This window comes from Engraulis encrasicolus, chromosome 1 (genome assembly GCF_034702125.1).
Source record: "Engraulis encrasicolus isolate BLACKSEA-1 chromosome 1, IST_EnEncr_1.0, whole genome shotgun sequence".
Classification (NCBI taxonomy): domain Eukaryota; kingdom Metazoa; phylum Chordata; class Actinopteri; order Clupeiformes; family Engraulidae; genus Engraulis; species Engraulis encrasicolus.
The window spans coordinates 8357826-8382541 of NC_085857.1; the positions used below are offsets into that span (position 1 = coordinate 8357826).

Genomic DNA, 24716 nt, shown 5'->3' on the forward strand with positions numbered 1-24716 from the left:
AGGCAGCCTTTAAAACGGACCCAAACTTCTCTAGGTCCCCTGAATATAACTTACCGGTAATTGTATTGCAAATGCAATTTCTAAGAATTCTTTACAAAGTATGTCATATTTCATGTGGAGCTGCAGAACATTAAAATTATATCGGGGCCGGATAAAACGGCCCCACCCCTGCTGTATGTGTAAGCACAGTGGACTTTGTTTGGTGTGTTACAAAAATTGAGGTGTTTTGTGATACTGGTATTCCTCTTGCTGTTTTTCAATTGGCAATTATCTTGGCTTCTGTGGGGAGAAGCAGTGATGTCAGATTAATGTAGTAGGCTAATGCAGTGTTGTGGGTAATGTTTGGGTCTTTTTTTTCCTCAGATCCTGCCAGTGCCACAGACTCCACTTTGACAACCACTGAGTTAACTCAAATTATTAAAAGTACATTACCTGTACATGATGAAAAAAGTAGACTGCAAATTAATTGAGAATTGATTGAATGCAGTTTATTGATGCCGCCATGATACTCCTCTGTCTAGATGACTTCATCCCTGAAGATGCAGAAAAAAAACAGTCAGGGCACAAATGAAACAGACTAGCAAGCACTTTGCAGCATAACCCATGTCAAGAGGTTTCCTTGTACTTAATTGCCAACCAAGCGGATTCATAAAGGCATGTTTCAGTGGACTAACATGCATGCATCCAACAAAAGGAGTTTTTTTTTTTTTTTTTTTTTAAACCACACACTTTTTTCATCGATGTTTGAGGCTTGAGCTAGGATGAGCCATCTTACTTACAATACCAAAGATGTTGTAGGTGATGTTCTTTTCACTATGATAAATAATACTTAATATTTTCCCCCTCTGAAGTACAGTTTATACACTGTACTATATACATGTGTTTTGATTGATTAACAGATCTACTTTGCTCCTTGCTTCTTCACGGGCACAGCTGGCTAGGTCAGAGAGAAGATCTGCTGGCTGGATAGAGCAGGGCTTCACAAACTTTACCATGACAAGGTCCCCTTTATACCGGGAGAGTCAAGCCAAGGCCCCCCTTACACGAATGGTGCCACACTATGTTTTTCTGTGCACCCCTTTTCACAACCATAGTCTATGTCTGTGTCAGTTTCCCATTGGGATATAGAAAATATCACTTATAGTAGTAATTTTCAGACATGCAAGGAATTGTTAAGAATAATGCCGTTCTAAACTAATGGGAATTTTATGTAGCTTATTTTTGTTTATTTTGACATACATCAATTCTTCAGTCATTTCTTTTGTAGGGCCTATTGCCATACTTTGCCACGGACCCCCTAGCGCCCTCTTGTGGCGTCCCCCCTCAGGGGTCCCCAGCCCCCGCTTTGAAAAGCGCGGGGTTAGGGCACCTGCTGATGCGGTATGCTACTGCTCGTATAGCTGGTTAGTTAGTTTGTTAGGGCAGCTGACCTGCAGCTGATGCTCGTACAGCTAGTTAGTTAGTAAGTTAGTGCTCCTGACCTGCATTACATGCAGCTGATGCGATACAGCTGGTTAGTTACCTGCATGTTACATGCAGCTGATGCGGTACTGCTCTTAGAGCTGGTTAGTTAGTTAGTGAGTTAGTTAGTTAGTTAGTTACCTACGCTACATGCAGCTGATGCGGTACTGCTCGTAGAGCTGGTTAGTTAGTTAGTGAGTTAGTTAGTTAGTTAGTTACCTACGCTACATGCAGCTGATGCGGTACTGCTCGTAGAGCTGGTTAGTTAGTTAGTTAGCTGGTTAGTTAGTTACCTACGCTACATGCAGCTGATGCGGTACTGCTCGTAGAGCTGGTTAGTTAGTTAGTTAGTTAGCTGGTTAGTTACCTGTATTACATGCAGCTGATGCGATACTGCTCGTAGAGCTGGTTAGCTGGTTAGTTACCTGTATTACATGCAGCTGATGCTCGTATAGCTGGTTAGCTACATGCAGCTGATGCGATACTGCTCGTAGAGCTGGTCGTTGGTCTTCTCCTTCAGGTCCTGCATGTGGGTCCTCACCAGCATGGAGCGCAGGTGGACCAGGTCACTGTGGGCCGGGTTCTCAACTACAACACAATATCATCATAAATATTAATAATAAAAATAACAATAATTATAATAATGACCATAGTCTGTATGTGTTATAAACAGTGTGCCTAAAGAGTGATGTCATTAATAATAATAATAACAGTAACAGTAATGATATTGTTTGTCCCTTTTTATACTGTGAGCTCAAACAGAAACTTCATGTTGGCATGAAAATAAATAAAAGTCTACTCTATTCTAGCTTTTGTAAATGCGCAGAAATGAAATCAAATTCATCTCCAAGACAATGTTCGTCTTATCTAATATTGTATAAACATCCAGGAGGATCTTAAGTGTGATGCTGAGAGCAAACCAGATGATTAGATGTTTGTTTTAGATTTGCACTGAGGATGTGATCTTGCGAGTAGCACAGCAATGATGTGAGACCATTAATAATTCAAAAATTAAAAATTAAAAAAGTTTGGGCATATCTTTTTAGTTTAATTTTTCACTGAGTGCAATCTTCTCTCCTCCTGACTTAGTATACAGTAGTTTTCAGCCAATCCACCACTACACTTCAACATCCACATAAAAAGGTGCCTGGTCCTGTCTTGAGTTAATTCAAGTTCAAAGTACTTTATTTGCCATTTGTGCATAAACAAGTAGTTCAAGCACATAGGAACTCTTGTGCAGGTCATCTGAGTCCATAAATAAATAGAATAAAATAGGAAAAAGACAAAATACATTAAAAAGTGATAAAAATCAAAGAGATCAAAGGAATCAAAAAAAGTGGGCTAAATGCTCTTTTTTGCCATCAGCCTCACTGTTGCTTGGAAGAAACTGTTAAAAAACCTTGCTTTTTTGGTAGGAATGCTGTCCGCTCTACTGTGTCTCAGTTTGTATGTGCAGTTCTTGTGTTTGAGCAGAGAGTTAGCTGGATGGAGTGGGTCCTTAACGATTCTCTCTGCTCTCCTCTGACTGCGCTGTACATATATGGATTCCATGGAGGGAAGTGCTGTGCCTATAATCCTCTATATATTATATTGAGGCTGAGAGCACACACACACACACACACACACACACACACACACTACACAGTACACACCTTCGACCATGCCCCATGGGTAAGGCCGCACTCTGACGTTGATGTTCCTCATGCTGTCTCTCACCACTGTAGTGCTCCCCACCACAGCGAAGGGGATGCTGCTCTGTAGATGACATTTATCAAGAAATGCAATAACATGTTAATTAATGAATAAGAATTTACAGGCCCTACTGTGGCGCAAATGGTAGAGCACTCATTTGCTACGCGGCCGACCCGGGTTCGATTCCCGGCTCGTCTCCTTTGCCGACCCTTCCCCGTCTCTCTCTGCCCACTCACTTCCTGTCACTACCTTCACTATCCTGTCAAATAAAGGCAATAAAAAGCCCCAAAAAATATTTTTAAAATATATAATAATAAAAAAGAATAAGAATTGACAAGAATTGCATTTGCAATCAACTGACTTGGAGTTGAGTATATCATTCTTTTTGGTTAAATAGTTCATTCATTTATGTATTTATTTATTTGTTGCTGCCCATTCACAAATGATATCTTTTTCATTTACTATTTACCAGCATCATCACGACTTGGAAATTTACGCTTTCATGCATGCACATTACTGTGCTTTGGGCAGAGCAGGAAATGAAATATGACTTCATTATTCTGTAAATATTGATGAACAGATCACATTTGTCAATGGGCAGCATGCACTTTAGAATTAAACAGCTGGGGGATGCTGTGATGCAGTGCGCTAAGGCGTGATGGGGGGGGGGCTTCACTCCGTTAACTGCGCGGCTCACTGCATCACGACGCAGGGACGCTGATCTCGAGGCATAAACCACCCTTAAGCCCCCCACATTTGGTCCGAGTCCGGCCGGGGTCATTTCCCGATCCTCCCCCGTCTCTCTCTCCCACTCACTTCCTGTCACCATCTCAGACTGTCCTATGAAATAAAGGCATATAAGCCCCTAAAAATATATTAAAAAATAAATAAATAAACAGTTAAAATCATCCTCATCTGCTATGTTTACATCCTAACCAGGGGTGCGTTTCTCGAAAGAGTAGTTGTTAGCCAGTTTGCAACTTGGGTAGTTGCCAAAGGGAAATTGCATTGCAAACAACAAAGTAGGTAGCTAACGTGGCTTCGAGAAATGCACCCCTAACTGTTGTCTGTATCGGCTTCTTACCTTCATATCGCTGTCCTGTTTTACCCATTCAGAGTCGTCATCAGAGTCGCAGTCTGCGAACTGGAAGGTCTTGATCTGATAGTGGTCAATCTCACACCGGATCTGAGAGAAACGCATCACAGGTTCAATCACAATGTTGCTATAGGATAGGGGTGGGGAACTTGTTCCATTCAAAGAGCCATTTCAAATTGTATAAGGTCCTCCAAGAGCCGCACTAGGAACACAAACCCGGATTTCCCCCTGCACTTTAGGCCTATATTGAAGGCATCCACCTTTACAACAGACCCCACCCTCACTAGGTCCCCTGAAAATATGACATAATTGTATTGCAAACGTAATTTCTGACATTGCTTTACAAAACAAAACAAAAACAAAAAATGATATTTCATTTAAAACTGCATAACATTAAAATGATATCAGGATAAGACAGCCTCACAGGACCTAAACGGCCCCCAGGCCATAGGACATCACTTCAATTTGAAGTGTAATAGATTTCGCACACATCATTTTATTGTTTTTTATCAGCGACTGTTCCCAAAGTCTACACTAAGAGACATGCAGCAGCCAATGTAACGACGGCAGCTATTGAAAGTGAGTGAACAACACAAATATGATCAGTGTGTGATTCACATTTTCATCCTGGACCAAAACGGATGCCAATTTCAGAACAGGTGGTGATGACGAAGTCTTGAAATTCTAACACACTTTAAATATAATTTATAATTACTCAAAGTGTGTATAATAGGCCTACATTTTTGATACACCCTGAGTTGAAATGTCCATATTGGACAATATGTATGATGGGTAACACTTTACAATAGCGTCATACACACAGCTTTATAAACACTTCATAAATAATGAACTAATTATCAACAAAATGTTTATAAATGTTTATAAATGGGCAAGACATACTACCGGTATGTACAGCAGACTGAGCGCAGTCACAGCGGTCCTGGAAGTTTCTCCTCCAAAGACCAGAGGGCATGAAACCACATAAAACTCACACAGTAGAAGTTGATTCCCACTCCACTGCAGTCATATTGGTTATTACTCATTTAAAAACATTTGTAAATGCTTTGTTAAATGTTAATTGTTATTAAATGTTAATAAAGTGTTTATAAAGCTGTGAATAGGACGTTATTGTAAAGTGTTACCGTATGATGACATGCATTGTTTTATTTACTAGGTCTTTCTTGTGTCGCAGTTCGGCCGGGGTGAGGCAGTCGGCTTTAGCGATGACAGGAATGATGTTGACCTTGTCTTGCAGCTGTCTCATGCACTCCACATCTAAGGGTTTAAGACTTGGAGATGGAGAAGCCATGCAGAAGGTCAAGGTCAAGGTCAAGATGAGCAATAACATCAACACGCTTCAAAATAACACACATGAAAAAGATGTGCAGTATAGAAAACATACATGTCTGTCTATACAAATTAGATAGAATCGTATACTTTAACCCATTTTGTCCTAAGCCCTTTGGGAAAAGGGTGCCCTCTTCCTATTAAATCCTAAATATCTCAGCCTCCGAAGCTCATAAAAACATGACATAAGCTGCATTTAAAAGCTAGGACCCTCATTTAGCACTAGAATGTGTTCATTCAGCTGTAACAAACCCACATTTTTAATAAAAACAGCTCATATCTCACGCATTTGAATGCAGCGTATATGTCGCTCCAGGACACAATGGGATTTAAAAAAAAGGACCACAAGTACTCATACACATTCTGCATAATGTTTATATGTTGGATGGTATTGCAACTATGCTGTTAATTGAAACTCTGCCTATTGCCAAATTTGATCTTTTCAGGAATATTTACTAAATAACTACTAATATTTATTAGCATGAGCAAAGTAAACAAAGTTTTGCAGCTAAAAACATCATTCAAAATGGCAGACATGGAGAAGATCCATCTTTTCATGTATGCAAAGTGCAATTTCCCCAGTCAGTCATAATGAATACTTTTCAGAATTTGGTGATGGTAAGTATTCCTGAAAAAAGGTAACATTTGTGAATGGGCAGAATGACTTCTGGTAATAAAGAGACAATACAAAATATTACACAGTGCACCTTTAAGTGTAATGTAATGTGAAATGCGGCATGAAAGTGCCCTAAGTGTAATATAATGTAATGTGATATGTAGTATGAAAGTGCCCTAAGTGTAATGTAATGTAATGTGAAATGTAGTATGATGCCCTAAGTGTAATGTAATGTAATGTGAAATGTAGTATGAAAATGCCGTAAGTGTAATGTAATGTAATGTAATGTGAAATGTAGTGTGAGAGTGCCTTAAGTGTAATGTAATTTAATGTAATGTGAAATGTAGTATGAAAATGTGTAATGTAATGTAATGTTATGTCATGTGAAATGTGGCATGAAAATGCCCTAAGTGTAATGTAATGTAATGTGATGTGATGTAGTATGAAAATGCCCTAAGTGTAATGTAATGTAATGTAATGTGAAATGTAGTATGAAAATGTGTAATGTAATGTAATGTTATGTCATGTGAAATGTGGCATGAAAATGCCCTAAGTGTAATGTAATTTAATGTGAAATGTAGTATGAAAGTGCCCTAAGTGTAATGTAATGTAATGTGATGTAATGTGATGTAGTAGGCTATCCTCCTACCCGTGTCCATATGGAGATATGAAGTAGAGGCAGCAGTGGACGCGCTGGTCTCTGATCTGCGTGCGGTGCATGCCCATCTCATCCATGCGGTACTGCTCAAACTGCTGATCAATGTAGTCCAGTATTGGATAAAAGCTGCACCAAGAAAAAGCAACAGGTGTATGATTTTAGGACATTCACAACACTTCATGTAGGTAAGGTCCGTGTCCTTGGGCTTGTTGTAGGCTAAGGGAGTAGCTTATGGCATGGTGGGAGTGCACAGTATGTTGTGACTGTCGGACTAGCCTGGCCTTGCTATCCGTAATCCTACGGGCCAAATTATATTTTCATCTAGTAGAGTAGGCCTATGTAGTAAGACCAGGACATCAGGTTTTGTACACCTACCAAACTTTCTAGCATAAACTAGATGTTTTCACAAGCTACGAAACTTGACAAATACAGACATTTGGTTCTTTCTGTAAAGTACCCACATGTCTGGGCTGTCCAGTTCAATGGTTTGTGGAAACAAAATTTCCCTTAGGGGAAACATAAAGGGAATCTATGTAGCTGCACATTTCCTAGATGAGTTTTGGAAATGGCACCCACCTCTCCGTGTTGTCCAGCGCGTCCCCAAAGCCCGGCGTGTCCACCAGAGTGAGCTTCAACCTGACGCCCTTCTCCTGGATGTCCACTGTCTTCTTGCCGATGCTCACGGTCCTCATGATCTTCTCTACACAGTGGGGAGAGATAGATCAACAGACAATCAGGTGCTTTCATGTAGGGACAGGTCAGGAGGGAATCGAACCTAGGGCTTGCAGGTTTGAATCCCCCCTGACCTCTCCCTACATCTCCATCCATGGCTGAAGTGCCCTTGAGCAAGGCACCTAACCCCACATTGCTCCAGGGACCGTAACCAATACCCTGAAAAATAATAACTGTGTAAGTCGCTTTGAATAAATGAAAGCGTCAGCTAAGTGCAATGTAATGTAATGTAATGTAAATATCACAATATTATAGCAATGCTTCCATAGCATCAAAAAGCACAATGTCTCTTCGGTGGAACTCTGTACTAGTCATGGAAAAGACTTAACTCATAGTACCAAACTACTAGCCTGATTATCATCGACTTTCAAATCTCTTCTAGACTTGGTCTGACCGAGAGCATAACAATTAACATTTCCCAAATGGCATTTCCCAAATGGCCTCCCTTCGTTTGCTAATGATTGATTGCTTCCCAACAAAGTGGGAGGAGTTCCCGTATTTGCGGGAAAGTACTTGCATTGACTCTTGACCTGACTGGTAGCAACGCTGAAGGTGTGGCGTCACTAGGAGGGCACGGCCTGGCTACCAAAATACTAGGACACTACACAGAGTATAACGTAAAGCATGTAATCACTACAAGTAAGATGGGCTTTGGATCTATCAGAGTTGTATAAAGTCGAAGTAGAAGTACTCTTGCAGATGTAATTACAACACTACTAGTCGTATATTACAGAGTTGAAAACAGGTAATACCATACCAGTAGTATTGTAATAACACACCTGTAATACTTCTACTTTTACTTTATACAACTCTGGGATCTATTGCCATCAAATCAGTGCTGATGTAAATTAGGGCTGGGACGATTAATTGACTAATCGTGACTAATCAACTATAAAAATTGGTCGACAAGAATTTTCATAGTCGACTAATAGTTTCATTTAATTCAATGCTTTTTTCTTACTTTACTAATGCTTTATTACTTTATTGAACCTAAAATTGCCCAGCACGTATGAATTGGACATAAGTAAATAAGCTACTATCATGATTTAAAGCTCATTGTGACCTCAGGGACCTAATTTTAACGGCTTATCCCCCCCCCCAATTTCCTAGCCTAGAAATCTAGACGCCCCTAGCAACCGCAAATTGAATTTGCTGTACGGGTCTGGCTCGCTAGGCTACCAATTTCCTTGAAGATTAAAATGCTAGAGTACTTAAAAAATTAATCGTTTGACTAATCGACTATTCGAAAAAAATAGTTGATAGATTAATCGGGAGAAAAAAGATCGTTTAGGACAGCCCTAATGTAAATGCTGTTGTACCGTCAGCAGAGGGCTGAGTCCGGCCACTGTAGAGGTCAGTCAGGAACAGGCTGTTGATCAGGGTGGACTTCCCCAAGCCTGATTCCCCTGGAGAGAAAAACAAACAATCAAATTGTACATTAAAAAGGTATTGAATCAGAGGCGTACTGCTCAGTCCCTTCAGAGAATACAGAAAAAAAATGTTGGTTGTGTGCTATTTTGGCTGGTCCAAGGTTACACCGTCTCTACATTGACTAAACTGAATATGTTTCAGGGTATTATTGGCCAAACACATGTCTTTGTAATTGTGCCCTTACCTACTACCATGAGTGTGAAGTCAAAGCCTTTTTTCACACTCTTCCTGTGAATCTGGTGAGGCAGAGAGGCAAAGCCCACAAACGCCCTCCCAATCTCCTATTGAAAAAAACAAAAAAATATATTTCGTTCATCATCGTGCTGTCGTTCTTTTTCTATGTGATGAAGCGGGTCTATAAAAAAATATGAACTTTATTTCATTTTTACAAACGGCAATGTTTCGATCCAACAGTGGGATCTTCCTCAGGCCTTCCTCGTTTCTTTTTGACATTTTGACATGTGAAGCTCCTGGCTCTCACCTCCTGCGAGCGGTAGGGGTCGTGTACGCCCCACGGGCTCCTGGGCCGCAGAGGGATCGGAGTGGAGACTCTGGAGTCAACTATCTCGATGGCAGCAGAGTGGTCGCCGTCCTGGACGGGCGGAGCCTGCGATTCTTTATCGCCCTCGATGACCTCGACTTTCTCTTCAGTGACAGTAATGTCACAGCACTGATGCAATGAAATAATAATGAAATCAAGGGTAGCTCTGTAGAGTAACTAGCCACTCACTGTGAAGGGTTAATTAATGGATTATTTTACAACTGTGATCATATGTAAGCACTCATATATCATTGAATCCCTTATTTGTGGGTATAACTCATTTTGTGTGTGTGTGTGTGTGTGTGTTTGTGTGTGTGTGTGTGTGTGTGTTTGTGTGAGTGTGTGTGTGTGTGTGTGTTTTCAAAATGGTCACGCTTATGGCAATCCTTTGATGAACAATTGTGAAGGAAATAATTTGTTTCTTACCTCAAAGTCTTAGTTAGCATTAGTTGGTCCCCATTGGCGAATAGAACAAGACGTTCAAGAGGGAGTTTAAAGTAAGAGACATTAGCCTACATTATAACATTTGGCAGATGCTTTATAACCAAAGCGACTTTCAAAAGAGGACATAATCATAGCCAACATCACTAGCAAATACAAAGTGCACAGGAAATAAACAGAATAACTAGTGCAAGAGACCAATCTAGTTATAACCAAAGAACAACATGCCCCCACCTGAAAGAAAGGATAATAACCATAATGTAGTTTAAAGGGTAGGCCCATGCATGTACCTTTCAGATCAAGTTCATCAGTCTGTGTGGCTGAAATCAGTGATGAAAAGGGAAAAAATATATTATTAAGTATTTTTGGCCATATTAACTCATTAAATATGTCACTGTGTTAGACTATTAGGCCTATTGATATACTATAAGCTATTTTCTGTATTCTAGGCTGGCCATATCATAACAGCATATTGCCATATTGGACAATAAATCAGGAGCTTTGCCCCTTTTTTTTTTAACACCCTGACCTGGCCAAGTTTTTTTTGCTTTCATATTCTTTTTTTTTTTTTTTTTAAGAATTACTCACAGCTGTCCATTTTTCCTCTCTGAATAGTCAGTCGACTTGCAGAGAACAGGAAAGAGCAGGCGGCTTACAAGTCTTCCAACCTGTCAGTCAAAGCATCCCTGCACTTTGCAGCTGTCAAGGGACACGCGCGTCTGACGTCACAATAGCGTTTAGATGAACCCGTAGGATCAAATCGATGTGGTTGTGGTTGGCGGAAAAGACTGTCGACTTAAAACCATTGGCGATGTTTTATCCAAAAATATGCCTCACAAGATATGTAGTTAAAAAAAAAACTACGTCATAAACACTAGGTCTACCTAAAGTTATCCATAATTAATATCAGTCAAATACACGCCCATATTTGTTATTTTGTTTGGATATAAAGGTTGAGTTGAGACACAATGGAATACGTTCATTTTTACTCCCACGAGATGTCCTGCTTTATTGTGCTGTAACAAAGTTTATGGGGCTGTTCGTAACTTTGACATACAGAAGTGAAACTGGGAACTTTTGTTCGTGTTGCACTTGGCCCCTCCGGCCGCTATACATCGATGGACTACGATCCTAGCGCATGGGTCGTTGAACTTGCGATTTTAGACCATATTTGCGTGTTTTTGTTACATTTACACACAGTTTGACATAGCCCTGGAACTATTTGAAGGCTGTTACATCTTTAAGTGCAAAATATCATTGTGAATTTTTTGTTTTAACCAGAAACGCTTTCACCCGGAACTACATTCAAAATGTGTTTCAGCAAACTGTCCGTCCTTGTGTTGTGTGCACGTTCCACGATAGCTGTCTTCTTGAACATTGCTCTGATTTTGAGACTGTTAGATCTAAGAGAACGCTCAACACACGGCCGTGATTAAAAGTATGTATTAGTTGTCAGGAGAGGGCTTGACAATATTGTGCAATATCAGAGGATCCACGACAGAAAGACACCCGAAGCAGGGCATGGACAGGTGACATTGCAGGTTGTCTTCATTGGAGTTGAGTAGCAATGTTTACATGACGATGTTCACCTACTGTGTCAGAAGACGTGTTATACAAATACACGGCAAGCACATAACCCGATGGATGGTACAGCTGAGCAGACCATTCTGTGCTCAAGGGACCGCATCGTCAGACCTCACCACCACGCTGTTGAAGCTGAGTGCGGACCGCTCCTTCATAGCACCAGGCGAGGATAATAGCCAAGCAATCAGACATGGGAGGTCGTGCGTCTATGGGCCCCTAGGTGAAGAACTCAAAAAGAACATTTTAGAGCAATGGTGGACTTCTGTCAACCGGTCAAAAGCGCAAGTGTTTGGTATAAACTCTTTACACCATGGTCCAAGTGACGAGGGTCTGAAGTTGGTGGATGCCAGTGCCATTGAACAATTAGTCAATGCGGATCTGAGTAAAGCTGAAATACTTGCCAGTCTACAGCAGCTTGTTCAACACAGTTCTTCAGTCCGCACAAACCTGCTTCAAGGTGCTTATGTTATGACACAGATATATAATTTATGCTGTCATGACACAGATACATAGTTTCTGCTTTGGGTTTAGAGTTGGTTTTGGGTGTACTGATGCTGGTGGTGTTGGTCCCTGTTCCTAGGGGCTCTAGTGCAGTGTCTGCCCTCTCTGGATCTGGTGGGCAGGAAGCTCCCCTTCGGCATCGCGGAGGCTGGCACCTGCTACCACATCTCTGACTCGAGCACATCTGGCATTGGCCGGTAAGGGCTCACTCACATTTTCCCACTTTACTGTATATTTACAACTTCACTGGTACACAGTTCAAAATGTCTTTTAATTGTCCACTTGCCGATTTTTTCTCCTCACTTCTCTCCCCCTTTGTTTCTATGTAGTACCTTGGAGTGGACAGAAGCCTCTCTGGTGTGGTTCTGCTCCCCGCGCACCTCATCCCAGTGGCTAGACCACTGGACACGACAACGCTTAAAATGGTGGCGGAAGGTACATTTATACATCTGAATTGGCAGTTCCTCCCCTCTCTTTTGCATGTCCCTCAGAGACTAAATAGTCAGCATTCCGTTTTCAAATCAGGATGATCTAAGCTGCATAAAAATATGCAGTTGTCAATATTAAGGTGTTCAAATTGTTCTGTACTTTGTAAATGTTTTATCCTGACTGTTTATTGTCTTTTTTTTAATATACTAATGCTGAACCTGTTGTGTCTCAGTTTGCCTTGAGCCCGTCTGACTTCAGCTCCAGTGATGTGGAGGAAGGAGAGTTGCTGCGTGGCGCGTCTCGAGGGGTGCGCTTGACCTACAGGTTCCCCTGGGGAGACGAGGCCCTGGAGAGCCTGTGGAGCATGGGGGACGCCGAGCTCCTGAAGGCCCATGGGAATGCCAAAACCAAGCTGCAGGTGTGTTATTAACACAGCGGTTGTTTTTGAGAGAACTTGAGAAAGACCACACTGGCCGAAATGTTGTTTATGTAAATAAAATTCAGCATGATGGACACGAGTGTGAGGCATCTTCCCCTCTGAAGGTGTGTTAGTAACACAGAGGTACCAACACTGCACTACATTACATTTACTTCAGTTCACACTTTCACCCAAGCCTATGTGACTGAGCTCTTCTTGCACTTGGGCTTAAACTCAGCACCTCCCAATCACGGCAACCCTTTCGCATTAGGTCGGCCGCACATAGGCTCCGACAGCACTGCGGCGCACTTTGCTTCCGACACAATTCGGACCCCCAAACCAAATTTCACACGAACATTGCATTGATAGTCAATGGGCGGCGCCGACAAAATAGAACTCGTCTCTAATTGCTATCCGACATCGGTGAATGTCCGCGGACATCGGCGCCAGTGTTTGTTGTTCTATTGAAAACAATGAAATCAAACTTTTGCCCAGCAGTGCTCAGCACTTTGTCGGAGCCGGTGTGCGAAAGCCCTTAGAGTACAAGTACGAGAGCACAGAGCTAAAGGTCTAGAGTAGAGTAGAGTAGAGTAGAGTATCGTTTATTGATCCCTGGGGGAAATTAAGGTGTCAAGTAGCATATACACATAAATAAAGACATTCCCCACAAGACATAACACACATATTTACACATAAAATAATCATATATAGCTTACTGTTGCATACATTTTGCCAAGGCATCTCTCTCTAACACACACACACACACACACACACACACACACACACACACACACACACACACACACACACACACACACACACACACCAAATATAAAGTGTAAAAGTCCACAGTGTTAACATGTGCCTTAGCCAAGTGGCACATAGAAGCCAAGACAAAGTGTTCATAAAGTGTCCAGGAGTGTCCATAGTCTCTCTGCCTAGTACAATGTCCATAGTATTCCTTGGAAAAAGGATGGGGGGGGGGGTGTCGCCCCCTGTGTCACTACACACACACACACACACACACACACACACACACACACACACACACACACACACACACACACACACACACACCAAAAATAAAGTGTACATAGTGTCACCTGTGCTGGGTGGCCAAGACAAAGTTACCATCAAAGTGTCCAGGAGTATCAGTAGTCCAAGGGGTTACACACGTCAACGTGTCTATCCACACACACACACACGCACGCACGCACGCACGCACGCACGCACGCACGCACGGTCTAGGCCGATCGCTCATCACCATCACCTCTTATATGTGTTTTCACCAGGGGGGTTTACTGACATTGAATTGCTAAGCTCTACTTGTTGGCATCCACCACACCTTGTTATTAAGATGCAAGGTATTGGCTGTGGTCCATGAGGCGATGTGGGGTTTGGGTACCTTGCTTTGGTAGCCTAGAAAACCAGCACCACCCGCTGGTCATCGACATTTTTTGGCTGCTAGTGGATCTGGCCTCGGATCGGTCGAACATTTTGAACACATTGCCCTGAATCCGGCAAACCAGTCACAACGCAGAGATTTGTTTTGAATCAATTCAGGGTTTTCAGGGAGTGACGACGAAGCTCGCAACATTGGGAAAGCACAACAACGAGAGAGATCGCTGATTGGTCAGAGCGCCGGCCTATAGGCACAGGCACGGTTTGAAAAATAACGGGTTGTTCTCATCAACAATCTTCGGATGTATCGTTCATCGAGGCCAGACTAAATTACACATCCAGTCTCACATTTAGGCAGGTTTATAAGGCTATTGCTTTGGGGAATTTTAAGCCATGGCCTATTGATTAGGGTGTGATTTGAACAATTTTCGGATTCCATTAGGTCATAGCTGCCCTATTTTATTACTGCTCCTGTTCAGCTGATGAATTTTGTGATTTTGTACAGTACATTTCGATCGTAGTCAGTGACTTAATGCATGCAAAGCCATTTTCACTCTTTTTGTGACTAGACAGTGTTGTCATAGTGTTGTAACATTTGTGTCATTTGTTCCTGCAGTGCAAAGATGGGAGGAAGTTGGTTGTGCCTCACGTGATCGCTCTCCGTGGGAATGTGGACTGGGGCCTGCTGGCCTACCTCTTCAACGCCCTGCAGCTGGAGAAGAAACCGCTCAGCAAGCAACGGACTCACCAAAGAAAGGTGTGTGTGTGTGTGTGTGTGTGTGTGTGTGTGTGTGTGTGTGTGTGTGTGTGTGTGTGTACACTGCCGCTGTTCAGTTGCCTCTTATTATTTATTTATTTAGTTAGTTTTGCTTTGTTTGTTTTCTATTATGAGCATGTGTTGGATCTTAAAAGTCTGTTTGTACTTCATTCACAGGTGCTGAAACTGCACCCCACTCTCGCTCCAGTTAAAGTTGCCCTTGACATGGGCAGAGGAGCTACAGTTGAATTAAGACAGGTATGATGTTGTAGCACTCCCTCAGCCCCATCTTGATAACCTTGCCCAATGCCCCCTCTTGCTGTGCCTCCATAGAGAACAATTTGATCTACACATTTGCTCCCTTGCATGCATGTCGTTTGCTTTTCATGTTACATGTTGTTCCTGTTGCATTTCTGTTGCTTCAGTCTTATATGTAATGTGCATAGGGTATCGCTGTTGAAGTCCAGCAAGGGATTCAACTTCAATGTTACAATTGTGCATCATAAAATGTTACAATTGTACAATATGTTAATTTATAGGTTTGTGAGGGTTTGCTGACAGAGCTGCTTGAGGGAAACATCTCTGTGTGGCCAGGCTACCTTGAGACGCCCCAGTCGCTGGAGCAGTTGCACTCCAAGTAACTATGCTTCTTTTTCTATCTTCTTTTTTTTGGTCAATGTCTCTTTATTTAACTTTTTTCAGTGCATACAAAGCAATCCACATAAAAGATTAAAATGTGTTTAATTAATTACTTTATTTATTTTACTGGTAAGGGGAATGTCGACTGCCCTACTCTATTTTAAACGCTACATTATCTAGGGCTGCACGATTATGGAAAAAATCATAATCACGATTACTTTGGTCAAAATCATAATCCCGATTATTAATCACGATTATTGATTTTTGCAGATTTTTTTGAAAATTATAACAAGATGAAATATAACCAAGAATGAATTACATACGGGATGAGCAAAATAAAATTAATTGTAATAATTATGTAAAGGCAATAGCATGAAACTTAAGTGGACAGATTTTCTGGCCAGAAACACCAGCCTGTCAGTATGTTCTGGCTTCAAGGACGCTCTCAAAAGTAGGTCACTATTGCCACGATTAAATCACGATTAAAATCATGAGTTCGATTTCACTATTTTATCACGATTTTGATTATTTTTCGATTAATTGTGCAGCCCTAACATTATCCCCTTTGTGTGTCTTCTCTCTGGTCTGTCTCTGTTTGGTTGGATGTCCTGTGTGGGTAGGTACGACGAGATGGGTGTCCTCTTCTCCATCATGATCAGCGAGGGCACGCTGGAGAACGGCCTGCTGCTCGTACGCAGCCGTGACACCACCATCAGAGAGACCATGCACATCTCAGAAGTCAAGAAATACCTCCACAAATACATCAGTGCAAATGTATAACATGGGAACTTTATATGACTTTTCTTCACTGTGCCAACATTTCGTCCCCAATGTAGTATTATGTTGCCTGTTACGGTATTGTTTATAACTTCACTCATGACAGAATTCAGGTCCAGAGTACAGTGATATGTCTTGCAATAGGCCTGTGCCTCGTTCTATATTTTTGTATACACACAGAGAGAGTATTAAACATTTAAACTTGTACATATTTGGCTGTGTCGATGTGGTGTGTTTTTATGCTGTCAGTTGTTCTTGGACGTATTTGCTAATAAATAAATAATGTAGGCCTATGCCTTACATAAACATGTATGCACTGTATTCCTACAGAGTAGCCCTATCTCACGCCTTTCGTAAAGTCTTCACGAAAATAATATATTAATTTTCGTGGTGCTTTCACGTTATTGCCCGCCTTTCGTAAAGTCTTCACGAAAATAATAGATTAATTTTCACGCTGCCTATTCACTTGAATTGCCCCACTGCTGCTATGGTTATCCAAACGTCTGCCGGGGTGGGGAGGGGGTGCTGACAGAACACTGCTGATACACTTGGGACTCACTAATTCGACGCCCTTTCGGTACTTACGCCTTATGTCCCCTAAACCTAACCCTAACCTTAACCCTACTTAACCCTAAACCTAACCCTAACCTTGACCCTAAACCTAACCCTAAATTGCTTGCCTAATGGCTACCGAAAGGGCATCAAACTAGTGGGTCGCTAGGCAACAGTCGGGCAATTCGCCTTTGGCTAAGCCCTGCCCTCTTTAGTTACAGTTGCTAGGTCGGACAGATAAACTTTCAATGCTGAGATATCAACGTGATTTATGCAGTGACTGCAAATCGCAGCAGTTATTCACTCATAATAAATAAAAAACGCATTCATAGTATTGTGAATATAAGTATTTATTTTCTGAACGGTCATGCGATGCATCACAGCTGTTATGGGCTCTTCTATGGGTATCGATAGGCATTGTAACCAGCACCATGGTAAGCTGAGGTCGCATATCTTTTGAGCCCTGACGCAAACTTGCTAGACGAAAACGAAATCACACAACTTAATGACTGTAGTCATCTTCAAAGCTACCACAGCAATGTGTAACATTAACGTTTGGCGTTTATATCTTCAGTAGCTTAACAAAGTCACGTCCATCAGCTGCTAGTCAAAACACTCCTGCCGTGACCGATAGTTAACTTTGCTAGCGGTGTTTCTTCATTAATTAGGTCAGAAATCCAAAATCCTACTCTGAAACAGGTTCGTGGTTTGCTTACAACCTTACTGAAAAGGGACATGAATGAGATGGTGTCATGATCGGAGCACACAAAGTATGTTTTTGATCCGTGTGCTTTCTAGTTGAGTGTGAGGCTGCCGAGACCCTTCAAGGCAGACTATCCAGCTGCTAGTAATATTAGTCCGGTTTTAGGTAAAGAGGAAAGTGATTACCACCTGTTACATCGCGGGGCAACTTGCACATTTGTCACAAATACCCCAGGCACAATTTCCAATCATAATACGACCGTATCTCGCTAACTACTTGAAAACATGCGATTTCAGCATTGAGTTCAATGGAGCGCTGTCAAAACTGTCCGAGGTTTGTCCGAGGTCGTCCTTTTGCTGCGCTGTGATTGGTCAAAAAGCACTTTAGGGCGGGCCTTAGCCAAAGGTGAATTCAAGTGAATAGGCAGCGTGAAAATTAATCTATTACTTTCGTGAAGACTTTACGAAAGGTGGGCAATAACGTGAATGCACCACGAAAATGAATATATTTTTTTCGTGAATACTTCACGAAATTAGTGAGATACGGTTGGCCTACAGAGAGTGTATTGGATGATGCCAGAGACAGTTTATAAGACAAAGGCTTGTTTGACATTTCTGAAAAATAACTTTTGAACCTGAAAGCCATTCCTGAAACTATAAATGTATTTTATCACTTCAAAGTCAGTGAATTGACTGGTCAGCTGTTTGGGCTTGCCCATGTCCAGATTCGACTCTGACCTTAGATATACTTCCGGGTCACTACCACTACGGTCTCTCAAGACGTGTTAGCACGAAAATGGCCGCAGACAAGCAAAATGCGAATAAAACATCGAGGATGGATGAAAATAAGGAGAACGTGGAGAACACCATTGGATTGGAAAGTATCCTTCTGAATCGCGTGCCTTAAAGGAGTTTCAATGCACTGTATTAATTAGCGTAAATTGTAAGATTAGTCATTTGTTGGTTCATAGCAAGTTAGCCGGTGTTGCAAAGCCCCACTAGCTAAGTGGTGGGTTGCTATGTCTTAAGCCTACGTGTCACTTCACTTAATCACTAGAAGCTGATAAAATATTGTCGAATTGCTTACAATTATTTTGCAGCCCGTCATCTGGACATTGAAGTCCATATTGAGAAGATGCACTTTTATGTAGCATTGCTAAATCCCTAACCTCTTAAAGCACAGCTGCTTGGGTCAAAATCACACCCAGTCACAGTGTTGCTTTGATGAATGTAGTCGAGACATTGAACTGTATCTACCAGTTGTTAGTAGATGTGATATACTGATTAAGGTGATGTTGGCGACCAGTTACTGTTGGCTATGTTCTCTGGGGGTTTTCAAGATGGTATTGTCCTTAACAGCATCCCTCAACAACAGTACTTCAAATCATCAAGGACTCGCAGCAGCAGCATGGGCTGAGACATGGCGACTATCAGCGGTACCGGTGAGTGGAAAAGCTGTGTGGATGAGAGAGAATGAGAGACATTGCTTGTCATGAGGTTACCGAGATGTGGTGTACCATACGCTAGGACCTTCAATCCTCCATGGCTCTTTCTGCTGTGGTGTGGCGTTGACAGCTGTGTTTTTCCCAATCCACAGGGGATACTGCTCTCGCCGCCTGCGTCGCCTGCGGAAAACTCTGGGCTTCAGGATGGGCAACAGACACAAGTTCACAGGGAAGAAAGTGACAGTGGAGATGTTGTCTGATAGCAGGTAAGGCTGAGTGTCAATGTCATGGGCTAACATAGTCAGGAAGACATGTGAAGAGTTCAGATGCAAAACCCTCTAACTCCATTTCTGAAGACCTGCACTTCTATATTTTTAGAGAACCCTGTTGTTGGTTTGGTTTACATTCATGTACTTGATAATACATATTAATAGTTATATTACATAAATAAAATAAAAAATATGAAATTTTGATAGCTTTGTATTACATAAAAATGAATTAAGATTATTTTCTGAAAAGGCACATAAGGGGTTTTGCATCTGAACTCTTCATGTATGGTGTGTTCCAAGCTCCATTGCACTGCATTGGCATTCTGCACTCATTGTTCTGTTTCCTGTGTACCGGTAGTTTGTATCTGCTGCATTACGCTACATTAATGTCAAGGCCTTGTGCTTGATTCGGACGGCGATCGGTAGCCAGTGCAACTCAATGAATAGAGGAGTAACATCATGGGTCCTTTTGGGTTGATTGATTGAATACCAAACGTGCCGCCACATTCAGGACCATGCTGCAAGTATTGTAGTAGGCTTTGATTATGTCCTCCATTGTCACTCTGGTTATAAAGTGTCTGCCAAATGCAATGCAATTTGTTCTGTCCTTATCTGAGTGTTTAGCAGTGGTGCGTATATACAGATTTTGACAGGCAGCTAAACTCGTGTTCTTCCAAAACTTGGCATTTATTTTGTCGGAAACAACGTGTAAAAAGACATTGCTGCCTTAGAGAGGACATTAGTACTCCGGTACAACGTGTAATTATCTTCAACAATTCATTACGTGTTGCTTCTTCAATTTGACTTATTTTCATTCATCAGCAAGAGTTTACTACCGCTGCCATAGAAACAGGCACACGCAATCAGGACTCCACGTCAAAATAAGAGCACAAACATGTCACTCTGCATTAAACACACCGACATACCGGCAAAACACAAACAAACAATCAACTTTGGCTTCACTTTTCATGACAGATTATTCTCTCCATGTCAGTTTAAAACTGGGGGCAGAACACAATGTAATGCATTGCACTGTGCCCCTGTCGAAGCAGAGCGGGTGAAAGTTACAGTACTTCGTATAAAGTAACATTTACAATGCTGTCTCTCGTGTGTCACTCTATAATGCATGTACTTCGTAATGGATGAGGCCAATCACCTTGACATAAATGTATGTGTGTGGACCTCTAGTACGCACTGGCATACATAGTAAACTTAGGAAGGGAGGGGGATCTTATTTCGGGCTGTTTGTTTTCTATCGCATATAAGCCTTAGTTAGGTACCTGGTGACTGAAGCAATGATGAACAAGACTACCAAGTGTGTGTGTGTGTGTTTACCTCTGGGGGGCATTTTGTACCTTTTTATGAGAGAACCTTTTGTCACAATGTCCATGTTGACACTATCATCTACAAATGCTTGACGATCGGTAACATGTGACGATAATCCCCTGATGTAATATTTAGCCCAAGGCAGACGGATGTTCCACATTCCCCCCGCCTCCCCCTCAAGCACTTGCCCCCCCGCCTGTAGACAGCATTGCATTCTGGCTCAAAATGCTGCATGATGGTTTGATTTCCTGTCCAACTTACTAAATTTCAGAAATGTTGTGTGTCAACGAGGTGACATGTCACATGGTGTCAAACTATTGAATATATGAATGCGACAGCAGACAGACCTTGCAACTCCTGCATTTCAGCTCCTCCTCCCCACCTGTCCCCCCACACCTCACACGTGGTGTGTTAGTAGAGCAAACTGGTGCAAGCTCATCGTCTCGTTCATATTTGTGGCCGACTTTAACCGCGCTGTATTTAATAACTTTGTCAATGTTGGTCGACAACAACAAAGTCGTGTGGGGCTACTGACTGGCACCATTTCCCAATGTCAAGTCAGTGTATGAGCCTTGGAAGTGTGTCAGCCTAATTAGTCACACCCAGTGATTGGATACTGCGCAGAGTTAACCAAAGAGTGTCCAATCACTGGGCGTGATTACAAAGGCCGATACACTTCGAAGGATCCACACTAGACTTTGGGAAATGCCCTAATATTGAGCTCATACGACTTAGATTTTTGTCGATCGATGTAGACAAAGCACGTGAGCGAGAATTTGTTGTCACAATGTGGGTTGTATTAAAACGGCGCATTCAAAGTCGGCCACAAATATGAACGAGACGATGAGCTCGCACCAGTTTGCTCTACGAACACGCCATGTGGGGGGACAGGCAGTGAGGCGGAGCTGAAGTGGGGACCTGCACAAACTTGTGTATGGGTGTGAGACAAGACTCACATACACACATGAGTGAGTTGTTGACCAACCAGTTCATGGGCGCGTGACCTTGGAGGCGATCTGCAGGCGAGCGTGGAAGAGGATAAGCAACTGCAGAGGTTGCAAGATCTGACTGCAGTCGCATTCATCCCGCGATAGTTTGACACCATGTGACATGTCACCTCATTGACGCAACATCACCGAAATTTTGAAGTTTGACGATATCTAACAGTCATGCAACTTTTTGAGCCAGAATGCATTGCTGTCTAAATGCGGATGTAGCCGTTGCGGTATCTCGATCGCACCTATTCCTTCTCCTCCGTCCTTTACAGGTCTGTGGTTGGCCACCTCCATGCATCCAATGCAGTCTTCCATATAGCTTTCTGATTAACCGTAAGTCAGACAATAACGTGGCACGAAATTGGCTGAGTAAACTGTTGGCGGAAACGACTCCCATCTTTGAAGCTGAAAAATTTGTTCAAATTTGGCTGAATTCACTAGCCTAGCATTTCCCATTGAAATGACTGGAGGCGGGACTTATTCACTCTCTCCAGTTCTTATACTTCCTCCATGATTCCTTCTGCTCCGTCCTCAGGTACCTGCTGCTGGTGCTGATGGAGGCGGAGCGAGGAGACAAGCACAAGTGGAGGAGGCAAGGAGTGCGTTTTAATATGTGACCTTGCCTCCTCCACTTGCCTCCTCCACTTGCTTCTCGTCATGATGACATCACTGACAACAGCATTATATTTCAATATCTTGCAAAAGCTCAATTGTAAAGTCTTTTTCTCATTTGCATTTGGGATGGTGAATGAAAAACAGTCCCTCAAAAGTTGTTGTGGCGAGGCTGACAGCTGGGAAACTTTATTGTTTTCTCTACGGAGGAGTGGTCAGGAGGCGGGACGAGGAGACGAGCACAAGTGGAGGAGGCAAGGTCACATATTGGGATGCACCCAAGGTCGCATATTGTAACGCACTCTCCTTCTCCTCCCTCCGTCCTAAGGTACCTGCTGCTGGTGCTGATGGAGGCGGAGCGGGGAGACAAGCACAAGTGGAGGAGGCAAGGTCGCATATTGTAACGCACTCTTTATTCCCTCTCCTTCTCCTCAGGTACCTGCTGCTGGTGCTAATGGAGGCCGAGCGGGCGTGGAGCTACTCCATGCAGCTGAAACAGGAGGCCAACACGGAGCCGCGCAAACGCTTCCACCTGCTGGCCCGGCTCCGCAAGGCCGCCAAGCACGGCGAACACCTGGAACGCCTCTGCGAGAGTCCGCGCGTCGACGCCAAGACCAAGCTGGAGGCTCAGGTGAGGCTCTACACTACAGGCTTTGGCAGTGAACCCCTCTTGTCGTGTGGACATCTCATTTTGCACAGCTGTGTTGTCAATGTCAATTAAAGATTCCAACTTACTCAATTTGCTTAAGGGTCAATGAGACTTTTTGGGCTGAGACGTCAGGCGATACAATCACAGCTAATGTCCATAAATTAATTGGTAGTTAAAGGGGCTCCAGGTAGGATTAAAAGTTTAATAAATCACTCTCCCGAGTCAGCCGATGCTTGTGCGAGTCTTTAGTAAGTGAACGATGGCTCTCGTGATCACTTCCAAGGTCTGCTGTCAGAAAACCCCACATACAGTCACAGACCTTGACATGGCGCCACATGAGCTGTGTCTTGCATTAAAGATTCCTGTCACTTGCAATTGTGTGTTTTCAGTAACAAGTAATATTCTGAAATGATTACATTACATTGGTCCTTTTGTGTTAATTGAATACCAAACGTGCATCCGCATTCTGGACCATCTGAAATGATATGCATGTCTGTTGTCTTTCAGTAACAAGTAATATTCTGAACTGGTCTGCATGTCTGTTGTCTTTCAGTAACACGTAATATTCTGAAATGATCTGCATGTCTGTTGTCTTGAAGGCCATGTAATATTCTGAACTGGTCTTTGTCTGTTGTCTTGAAGGCCTACACGGCATACCTGACAGGAATGGTCCAGTTTGAGCTTCAGGAGTGGAAGTCGGCGATGGAGGCCTTCAACAAGTGCAAGTGAGTCCAGCGGGAACAGTTGACCCAACGTGATGATGACGTAATGCATTGCCATGAGGAGCAGGTGGCCTGAATATGAATATCCATCCAGGCGTCGGGGGCGGGGCCTGCATATGTATATGCCACCAGGTGTAGGGGGCGGGGCCTGCATATGAATATGAATATCCAGCCAGGTGTAGGGGGCGGGGCCTGCATATGATGAATATCCAGCCAGGTGTAGGGGGCGGGGCCTGCATATGAATATCCAGCCAGGTGTAGGGGGCGGGGCCTGCATGTGAATATGAATATCCAGCCAGGTGTAGGGGGCGGGGCCTGCATATGAATATCCAGCCAGGTGTAGGGGGCGGGGCCTGCATATGAGTATCCAGCCAGGTGTAGGGGGCGGGGCCTGCATATGAATATTGATATCCAGCCAGGTGTAGGGGGCGGGGCCTGCATATGAATATTGATATCCAGCCAGGTGTAGGGGGCGGGGCCTGCATGTGAATATGAATATCCAGCCAGGTGTAGGGGGCGGGGCCTTCAGATGAATATTGATATCCAGCCAGGTGTAGGGGGCGGGGCCTGCATATGAATATCCAGCCAGGTGTAGGGGGCGGGGCCTGCATATGAATATTGATATCCAGCCAGGTGTAGGGGGCGGGGCCTGCATATGGATATGAATATCCAGCCAGGTGTAGGGGGCCTGAATATGAATATATATATGAGTATCCAGCCAGGTGTAGGGGGCCTGCAGATGAAACTTTTCATTTGTCTCATACTCTGCTGAACTGATAGAGCCATTTCTGAAATGTCTCTGATACATTTGAATTTTGTCATTTAGTTTTCGGTAAAATGGGTTAGTTTCGGTAATCTCGGGGTTCTGCCATGTACTGTGTACATATGAAGAGTTTTGTTTGCAAAATGTCAAATGCCATATT

At 42.9% G+C, this 24716-nt stretch overlaps 3 protein-coding genes across 4 annotated transcripts in view; 2 read left to right on the top strand and 1 right to left on the bottom strand.

Annotated features, from left to right (window-relative positions):
• Positions 1-466: 466 nt before the first annotated feature.
• LOC134446955 (septin-4-like) lies at positions 467-9700 on the bottom strand. Its single transcript, XM_063196247.1, has 10 exons — positions 9515-9700; positions 9218-9314; positions 8922-9008; positions 7447-7570; positions 6862-6996; positions 5421-5538; positions 4238-4339; positions 3114-3216; positions 1887-2049; positions 467-533 (listed from the first exon to the last, which is right to left on the bottom strand). The coding sequence occupies exons 2-9, from the start codon at positions 9225-9227 to the stop codon at positions 1925-1927; spliced, it is 804 nt and encodes a 267-aa protein (XP_063052317.1). The 5' UTR covers positions 9228-9314; positions 9515-9700; the 3' UTR covers positions 467-533; positions 1887-1924.
• A 1396-nt stretch (positions 9701-11096) lies between these two features.
• On the top strand, positions 11097-16732 carry polg2 (polymerase (DNA directed), gamma 2, accessory subunit). The gene is made up of 8 exons (XM_063196243.1): positions 11097-12056; positions 12180-12297; positions 12430-12535; positions 12762-12947; positions 14965-15105; positions 15283-15363; positions 15645-15742; positions 16365-16732. Exons 1-8 carry the CDS (start codon positions 11591-11593, stop codon positions 16522-16524), a joined length of 1356 nt encoding a protein of 451 aa, XP_063052313.1. The 5' UTR covers positions 11097-11590; the 3' UTR covers positions 16525-16732.
• A 1795-nt stretch (positions 16733-18527) lies between these two features.
• Positions 18528-24716, top strand: part of srp68 (signal recognition particle 68) — a 34658-nt gene continuing 28469 nt past the window's right edge. For both annotated transcript variants that reach the window (XM_063196268.1, XM_063196271.1), the window contains exons 1-5: positions 18528-18656; positions 19151-19217; positions 19373-19486; positions 22858-23053; positions 23714-23796. In XM_063196268.1, the coding sequence (XP_063052338.1) occupies positions 18572-18656; positions 19151-19217; positions 19373-19486; positions 22858-23053; positions 23714-23796 (545 nt within the window). In that variant the 5' untranslated portion in view covers positions 18528-18571. The remainder of the gene's footprint in view (positions 18657-19150; positions 19218-19372; positions 19487-22857; positions 23054-23713; positions 23797-24716) is intronic.